This window comes from Saccopteryx bilineata, chromosome 2 (assembly GCF_036850765.1).
Source record: "Saccopteryx bilineata isolate mSacBil1 chromosome 2, mSacBil1_pri_phased_curated, whole genome shotgun sequence".
Lineage (NCBI taxonomy): Eukaryota > Metazoa > Chordata > Mammalia > Chiroptera > Emballonuridae > Saccopteryx > Saccopteryx bilineata.
The window spans coordinates 136634353-136643293 of record NC_089491.1 but is presented as its reverse complement, the minus strand read 5'-3'; the positions used below and the strand labels follow the sequence as shown (position 1 = coordinate 136643293).

General features: G+C 41.8%; 1 protein-coding gene across 1 annotated transcript; it reads left to right on the top strand.

Annotated features, from left to right (window-relative positions):
* Window positions 1-2127: 2127 nt before the first annotated feature.
* On the top strand, window positions 2128-8584 carry MANSC4 (MANSC domain containing 4). The gene is made up of 4 exons (XM_066254824.1): window positions 2128-2356; window positions 5195-5329; window positions 8020-8230; window positions 8380-8584. The coding sequence occupies exons 1-4, from the start codon at window positions 2128-2130 to the stop codon at window positions 8477-8479; spliced, it is 675 nt and encodes a 224-aa protein (XP_066110921.1). The 3' UTR covers window positions 8480-8584.
* Window positions 8585-8941: the final 357 nt, after the last annotated feature.

Sequence of the window (8941 nt, the reverse complement as noted above, 5' to 3'; positions counted from 1 at the left end):
GAACTTCAAGGAATTACACATCACACAAAAGAAACTACATTTAATGTGACTAAAAGATGTGGAGGTTAGAAGGTTAGAAAGTAGACTTTCCAGTTTATGTCCCCAGGGCATGAACTAATTGAAATAGCTATGCAATCTCATAGGAAAAATGGAGTAATTTTTTATTCATCTGGTCCCATTAGGAAACTTGTCTTCTCTCTCCCCTCGGAATAGATGGAATAGTCAGATTATTTGCAGGTAAGCAACTGAAACTTGCTTCATGTGAGTTCATTAGCATAAAATATTTATTACTTTTAGTGTATTTTGATGTGCCTTATGCCAAGGTTAGGAGTTAATTCATGATATAATTTCTGATTAGAAGAAAGTGAATGTTTTGTTTTTAAAATTATTTAGTCTTTTGGATATGTTCCTCTTTATTACTGATTACTAATATATATTTATGTTCCTAAAAATCAAAAGATGAGATAATTAGGCTATATTAGAAAGATGGAGAGATGAAAGTTCAAAGAATGTTAAGATTTTTGTGTCAAGTCAGTGAATGAGTTATGGTGCAAAAATATAAGAAAGAAATACAGATCACAGGATAGGAAAAGTTTATTTAAATAAAAAGAGAGTAGTTCATTACTTTAACTTTATGCCTGAAGCTGACAACCACTAATGCTTTGTATAAAAATGGGAACACAAAAAACAATAGTTTATCCTCTGAAACTAATTTGTCGTTTTGCTTTTCTTTTCTTTTTTAGATTTTATTTATTGATTTTAGAGAGAGGAGTGAGAGAGAGAAAGGCGGGGGGGGGGGGGGAGGCAGCAGGGGAGGGAGGGAGGGAAGCATCAACTCATAGTTGCTTCTCATATGTTTGTGCCTGACCAGGCAAGCCAAGGGTTCTGAACTGGCAGCCTCAGCATTCCAGGTCAACACTCTATCCACTGAGCCACCGCAGGTCAGGCTAATTTGTCATTTTGGATATCATGGGATATAAAACATACACAGTCTTCATGAAAGTAAGAGGCCATTTTCACTGCCTTTAATATATTTTCAAATGTTTGGCATTGCAGTTGCATTTTGTTAATATTTAGACATTTTAAAACATTGCACCATTTTCCTCATGCACATTTCTTAGCACCGCCTTCTGCTTGAACCGGAGGACACAGTGTCTTCATGTGGGGGCTTCGCCAAGATGGCTGCTTTCTGACTTCCAAACAGAGATGTCAGAAAACTGATCAGACAACCCTCATTTGAACTTCTCAGTTTTCACTGTGCATTACACTTTCAATTTTGATTGAGCAATAAGCACCTTAGTAAGTGCTGTGTTCCACCCACATAAGGAAGCTGTGCTTTTTGCTGAATCTTATAGTCTCCTTTAAATAAAGCTTTTGGCTGGCCTTGGTAAAACTGCCTGGCCCTGAGAGGTGACCACGATCCATACTCAGTATTTTCAAAATCACAGCAAAATTAAAATTTATTTTATTTTCAGTTTTTATTTACTTTCCAGATTCTTTTTTAATAAAAACAAAAAATTTAAACCAGTGCACAAATGGGTTTTCTAGTGAACCTGAATACTAGAATTTAAATTTAAATTCAAGGAAAAAAAAAAGATGATTGAAAAAAAATATCTGTAGTCACAAGTTCCTTACAAAGCATACAGAAGTGCCCTTACAAAACGATGTCTTGTTTCTGGTGAAATGGATCTTCCCTTTATCTGACGTCAAGTGACTAAACTATTGTTCTCCTCAGAAAGACTCTCAGCTAGGATTTCCACTTGTCTTTATATTTACTCAGTAAAAGGTGTGTGTGACGATTCACTTTCAGAGAAAGAAGAAAAGGAGAGAGAATCCACGTCTTTAAGAAGCTAAGGGACAAAGTGTTGAAATGGCCTGGGCAGTGTTCAGAGTTAACGCCAGCAAGTCAGATGTTCACCTGGGGCTCAATTGGGAAGAAACAAAAGAAAAATCAATATGCAGTCACAGAACAGCCTCATTTCTCTAGCAAGTGACCTTCTAGACGACTTTCAAGGAAGCTGTCCCTCAGCAACAGCCCTGAAGTCCAGACACTGCCCTGATCCCTGATGGTCCGCTCCAGTGCCTGCCTGCAAATCAGACCTACTGCTGCGCCTTCTCACCAGGGAAATGCACGTGGCAGCGGTGGCCGCAGGTGCGATACTGCTCCTAAGCATGGGCTGGACTTCAGACTCCCTCTGCTCACCCACTATTTTTTATAGAGACTGCTGGATCCGTCGCTACCCGGGTCTTCTCATTGACCTGGAGGAGTCTCAGAAGATGGGAGCTCAGTTCTTGAGGTATTATACTGAAAGCACTGGCCAGAAATGCAGTAGGAGCTGCTGTCTTAGGAAGGATGGTAAGTATTAACGCGATGTCTGAGCAAAAATAAGAGGAAACTTCCAAAATGAAGACCTAAGTACGGGGCCAGGGAACAGTAACCACAACTAGGGGAGATGCCCTAAGATGGGGGGGGGGGGGAGAGGGAGGGATGCTGAGACTGACTCGCAGTTTGGGACAGTGTAGGCTCGATTTACAAGTAAGCAATGAGCCAGAATGCTATGGAACCCACAGGTAACGTAATGGGGAAGCCTCTTTTCTTCACTAAAGTGCTACCTGAAAATATTTCTCCAAGTGTCAACTAACAATATTTCTCCAGCCTAAAATATGGCATATTTAATTTTGAAAATATTTATAATACTTTTCAAAGTTTTTTGGTTATATTGGCATTATTTCAAAATTTTTGGTGTACTTGTTTGTATTGGCCAAATGTGGGAGGTATTGAACAGGAATTTAGGTTGTGTGTGATTCGTATTTTGAAACAAATAGGGAGATATATGTCAAATAGCAAAAAAAAAAAGAAAGAAAAAAGAAAAGGAAAGAAGAAGGAAGGAAGAAAAAGGGAGAGATATGTTTTGTCTGAAATCCAGAATGAGGGTTTAATATCATCCATATGGCACAAACAAAACCTGTACTTAGGAAAATACTTCATGGTTACAGGATTTCAAGTTACAATTGTCCAAAGACTCCTTGCATCTATTTTTCATTCTTCCAAGATTTTAAAGCTACTTAGAAAGAAACAACAAAGCAACACAATACTTGAAAACAGTTCTCTTGGTTGTTCCACACTGTCTTTTCCGTGGTTGGATTCCGACTTACTGACTGCCAATGCCTCCCATCCAGTTATGTATTAAGATTGCTGGAATGCAAATTAGAGCTACTTGGAGAGTCTGAACTGTCAAAACATAAAAAATTTAAAAAAAAACAAAAACCTCAAAGACCGGAGTGCGAGAAGCTTTCACAGACTAGGTCCTCAGAAGTTAATCAGGCACAGAAGAGACTTAATAGAGATTTCCTTGTATTAAGGAAAGGTAGCCAACTCAGATTTTCACCTTAGAGAAGCTTCTAATTCCCTAATCTTCCCTGAGGGGTGGCGGGGGGGGGGGTGCCTCTTCAGCCTTTTCTCAGGGCTTCAGTTTCTCTCCTTGCACCAGGGAAGCTGTAGCCTCTGGACTTCCACGATACTGTAAGCATCTAGCAGAGTCCCATGATTTCAGAGCCTTTGTGGCCTCCTGGTTGTGACTTTCTTCCTTGAGAAGAAAAGTAAGCAAATACGCATCCCCATTTTTAGCCAGAAGTCAGAAGAACTGACGAATGCCGCAATCCTGCACTCACTCACCTGCTCAGAGGGCTTCTCTGAATGTACGAGAAGAGCAATGTAAAATGCTTGTAATAACTGTTCCCTACAGCACTAGCTTTCTTATCGGAAATTTAACGTCTAGATTTGAACATTATTTTTATTCCTTTCCCTTAAACTTTACAGCACGGCCTCGGGGAATGTGTTTGTAATCTATCACGTGTTAGCAATGTGTTATTAATGTCTGTCCTATTCTGTCTCCTGCTAAGGAACTCCGTTGGTTAGCGCATCGTCCTCATAGTCACCTGATAGCCCTTTTACAGAACGGGTCAAGGCACACACAAGAATCAACCAGTGAAAGCATAAATAAGTGCAACAACAAATCGACGTTTTTCTCTCTCTCTCTCTCTCTAAAATCAATAAAAAAATTTTTAAAAAGTAAAGAGTGTAGAAACATGGAGTGTCCCAGAAGTAATGGGACCTTAACCTTATGCGGAAGGAGTGCAAGTTCAGCTATAACAGCTGTAGGCTCCTCTGAGGTCTGGCAATAATATACAATCACTCTATTAAAGAAGTTGATACTTTCTAGCCAATGGATTATTTCCCATTATGTGGTTCCCACACTACAGCAGGGAAATGCGTGTTACACGTTAGGGAGGATGGACCAAGGATTTGCACTTAACAAGTATGACTTACAGTTTTCCAGAAATCACACGATATAAGGGGGAAACTTACTTAGAAAAGGAAGGTAAGATGATGAGCAAGTAATGTACTCACACCCACTGAAATTGCAAATGCTAACTTCCTTCTCTATCTATTCCTCTCCTCTTTAACGGTGGTCATTGCTGTTTCTGCCCTCTGTTACTCACGTTCTGTTACAGTATTTGTCCTTTCATTCTCCTGTTTCTTTCTCTGGTGAACTCCAGCACTGTAGCCTTCTGAGAGGGTATTGCACCTCAAAAACGGATTTTTTTGGTATTTTTTTAAAAGGGTGATTACCACAGTTCACAATGTTCTGTAAAAGGTCTGACCATAAGCCCTGGCCAGTTGGCTCAGTGGTAGAGTGTCAGCCTGGCGTGTGGAAGTCCCAGGTTCGATTCCCAGCCAGGACACACAGAGAAGCAACCATCTGCTTCTCCACCCTTCCCCCTCTCCTTCCTCTCTGTCTGTCTCTTCCCCTCCCGCAGCCAAGGCTCCATTGGAGCAAAGTTGGTCCGGGCGCTGAGGATGGCTCTGTGGCCTCAGCCTCAGGTGCTGAGGATAGCTCTGTTGCAATGGAGCAATGCCCCAGATGGGCAGAGCATCGCCCCCTAGTGGGCATGCTGGGTGGATCCCAGTCAGGCGCATGTGGGAGTCTGTCTCTTTGCCTCCCTGCTTCTCACTTCAGAAAAAAATAGTAATAATAATAATAAATATAAGTTTTAATTAAAAAAAAAAGTCTGACCTCAGCCCTGTGGTGCACTGTAAACCCAGCATTCCTGAGATAAATGTGTGACAGAGCTCATTAAACTGGTAGAAATAAGGACTGTCTGCAGAGGTATTTGCTTGTTTCCCTTCCAGTGGCCTGTAACCTGGCTGTCTTCTACCATGATCCTGTTCATGACAATGTCAACTGCCTCCATATTCACTGCCCAACAATGGAAAGCTGCATATTAGAGACTGGAACCAGTGCCATTTTATACAACATAACAGACGGTAATGGTGTATGTCTTTTGTGTATTGGAGAATGTGGGTAATATTCTAGTAGAGGCATAGAACCTAGAAACTGGCTGGCAGTAGCCATGTATGAATCCCTAAGTCGTTCTTTTTCAGTGAACTCTGTGTGGGCACTCAGGACAGAAAAGTTTGGAGCGTTCAGGACAGAAAACTAAAAGGCGATCTTAGTTTGACATGTTCGGCAATGATGAGTTTATTCCAGACAATAACAAATCAAGTGATTGAACAAGAGGTTAAGCATTATATTTTGTTTATCACAAGTGCCCTCAGCAAGAGCCAGAGTAGGCATTTCTACTCTAGAGGCTAAAGGTACCACTGAGGAATAAAAAGAGGCTCGATGGCAGCTTTGGGGCTTCCTGACACTGCATGGAGTCTACAGAGGTGGATGTCGGGCACAGGGAAATGCGCCACTGCTTATGTACCTTTGTGTATCATTTGTCCCAAGATCACCAGTATATTTTACTTTAGAAAAAAAAAAAAACATTGAGTGTTCTTTGCCCATGTATATAAATAATAATCTCAGGGTGCAAATGAGTAAACATGAAAGAATAGTATTTTGTCATCGAAAGGCAAAGGAGATAATTCACTGATTTGTACTTACTGAACAGCTAATGCTCCAGCGCATGCTCAACACTGCAGAAGACTGCAACCCGTGTCTGCCTTCAAGTTCCCTCTACTAGATTATAAGGATTGATGTGACAAGTCTTGCAACGAGTGTTAGACATAATTAAATACAATAATGTGTGATACTGCCTCAAGGACAAAGGCTTGAAAGAAGGGTCAACTAAAGCAAGCTAGATAATTCAGAGGCTTCAGGGAAGAAGCAAGACAGGAAGTTCTGCATCACAACACGGCTAAGTAGGAAACGTGGTCTGGTGACAATAGGGCATGTCTGGGGCCGCACTGAACATCTCGGTGAGGGAGGGTAAGCCAGGTCACCAACATCACTGTGGACAGATTAGAGTGAGAAACGAACAAAGGTATTTAATGATAAAATGCTATCATTAAAGTAATGTATCTGGTTACCTTAGTCCAGGAAAACTATATGCAGGACGCATGTTAGCAAATGTAGTCAGGGAGGCATTAGACCTGGACAAGGTGTGGGAGTTGCAGCGAAGAGGAAGGAAGGTTGCTAGCATATTGGGAAGGAACTGGATGGACGATGTTAGTTACTTTTTAAATACAGAAGGAGAGGAATCAGGAATCACTTTGCATGTGGAACAGATTCCGCCAAGCTGATGACAGAATGGCGGTGCCGCTAAGCAAGACGGAGGCAGACAGAGTGACCGTGGCTTTGGGGAGGGGTGATGATGGTGTGAGATCTCTACCTTTAGCAGAACACAGGAGAAATGAGATCAGTGCTCAGGAGAGCGTAAAAAACTGGTACATGGGCTTCGGTGTCCTCAGTGCAGAGGTGACACTGGTTGGTGAGAACAGTCTCTTTGGAAAAAGAGTGGGAAGAAGAGAGAACCCAGCAGAAGGCCAAGAACTAAAGATTGTGGTAACTGCACAACCAGTTGGGACCAAGAAGAGAACCAGCAAAAGAAAGAAAATAATGAGAAGCAGGCATTTTGGGGTTCTGGGAGTCATGGAAGAAGAATTTCAAAAAAAGATGGCCAGCAGTAGCAAGGACAAAAGGAAAGCCAAAGCAATGAGCACACATGATCAGAAAATGAGGAAACTACTGATAACCTCAGAAGCATAATTTTGACAGAACAGTTAGAATAGAAACAAGATGACAGGAGGCAGAAAACAAAGTCAGAAAGGAAATGAAGGAAATAGATATTGGAATGTTTGGGGAGGGAGGGAGGGAGGGAAGGAAAGAGGGAGGAAGGAAGGGAGGAAAAGAGAGAGATATAGAGGGAGAGAGAGATATAGAGGGAGAGAGGGAGGGAGGAAGGAAGGAAGGGAGGAAGGGAGATGGAGAGAGCTATAGAGGGAGAGAGGGAGGGAGGAAGGAAGGAAGGGAGGGAGGGAGATGGAGAGAGATAGAGGGAGGGAGGGAGGGAGATGGAAAGAGATATAGAGGGAGAGAGGGAGGGAGGCAGGGAGAGGAGAGGGAGAGAGATATATAGAGGGAGGGAGGAAAGGAGAGAGGGAGGAAGGGAGAGAGAGAGATATAGAGGGAGGGAGGGACGGTGGGTGGGAGGAAGGAAGGGAGGGAGAGTTTTTTCTTCCCTTTAAAGTCAAAGTAATATTTGCACATGTCTGAAATCAGAGGAAAATGAGTTAGTTTACAAGATGAGAGGAAATACTGAAGACAAAGCCAGGATCCTCAGGAACTGGAAAGGGATGACATTTAGGGTTTTGCTCATGACTTTGAATAGTTACACTGCTCAGGCAGTTTTGTTTCTTTATTTAAAAATATCATATATCTCAGATGGTTCCTGTTTCTGTAGCTCGTGCACTAAGTCACTATCGCTGCCCAGAACACCCGGCAAGCAGGAAGTACTCTCCACGATGTAGCCAAATCTCTTTATCACAGAAAGTGTCCTAGAAAGTTAAGATAAACCCAAATGTGGCCAGTATGCTTCTAAGCCTTTCAGAAATAAGCAATTATCTTGGTTCAGTAACTCATAGTGGCAAAACCCAAGACTTCCCCAAACTGTACATTGTGCTCCTCTCTTTTAAATTAAAATAAAATGAATAATGCCTTATTTTTCTTTCAGGTATAGATCCAGATTTGCTGGTTTTTGGACAATCACCTCCCACCTATCTAAATACCCGTTCTTCATCTAATAGATGGGACAGACTAAGAAATCCAAAAGCTATGAACTTAGATAAACAACAAACCACCATGATAAACCAAATGCTACCATCAATAGAGGCTCTGTCGTCAACCACAAACCAAGATTTGGTTGTAAACGCAAGCAATAGCAGGTATTCCAAGGAATTAACCACAGATTCTTGGGCAAGATTTATTTCCTTGAATGATTCCATTGCCACAAAGGTAAATAAGGTGTCACCCAGTACTGATTTCATCAACAATCCAGATAACAAGACTATTTCTCCTTTCTTTGTGCCCGTAGACACGGAACTTTCTCATACGCCCATTCCATCCCGACTCAACAGCAGCAAACAATTACTGAACAAAACCAAAGGGTACAACAGCAGAAACCACACATCTGAGAACGAAGACAAAACACCAGCCGGGGCATCTGTGACTTCAAAGACGTGGCTGGTTCCTGTGGCCCTCTGCGCCTCCATCATCTTTCTTTGCTGTTGTATAGTCATCCTGGCATTTGGACGCTGTCACAAGAAGCGGGGCCAGTATAAACCAGGACAGAGAAAGTCAGGGTCCAGGCAAATTAAAAACGTAACATTCTAAAGGAGAACTCTTAATAGTAAAAGCTATAAGAGAGTGTAAGCTTTCAAGAGTATCTCTTTTAGTTGTCTGCAAGACAAGGGCAGTTTGGCTGAAAAAAATGAACACATAGGGTGCCCACTCCTATTACCAGTCTCTAAAAAAGACTAACCCTTGATAAACTTGCTTTTTTATTGTTGCCGTTTTTTTGAATAGTGTACACTTTGCCAAGTTCCAAAATTCTGACCTCTGCAGGAGTGATTTAGTATCGTGAGAGAGATACAGTT

Excerpts from the sequence above, each read along its gene's own strand:
- MANSC4 (XM_066254824.1), top strand. The coding sequence starts at position 2,128 with ATGCACGTGGCAGCGGTGGCCGCAGGTGCGATACTGCTCCTAAGCATG. Across the intron at positions 5,330-8,019 it reads TTTATACAACATAACAGACG|GTATAGATCCAGATTTGCTG; the intron begins GTAATGGTGTAT and ends TTTTTCTTTCAG. Across the intron at positions 8,231-8,379 it reads GTAAACGCAAGCAATAGCAG|ACACGGAACTTTCTCATACG; the intron begins GTATTCCAAGGA and ends TTGTGCCCGTAG.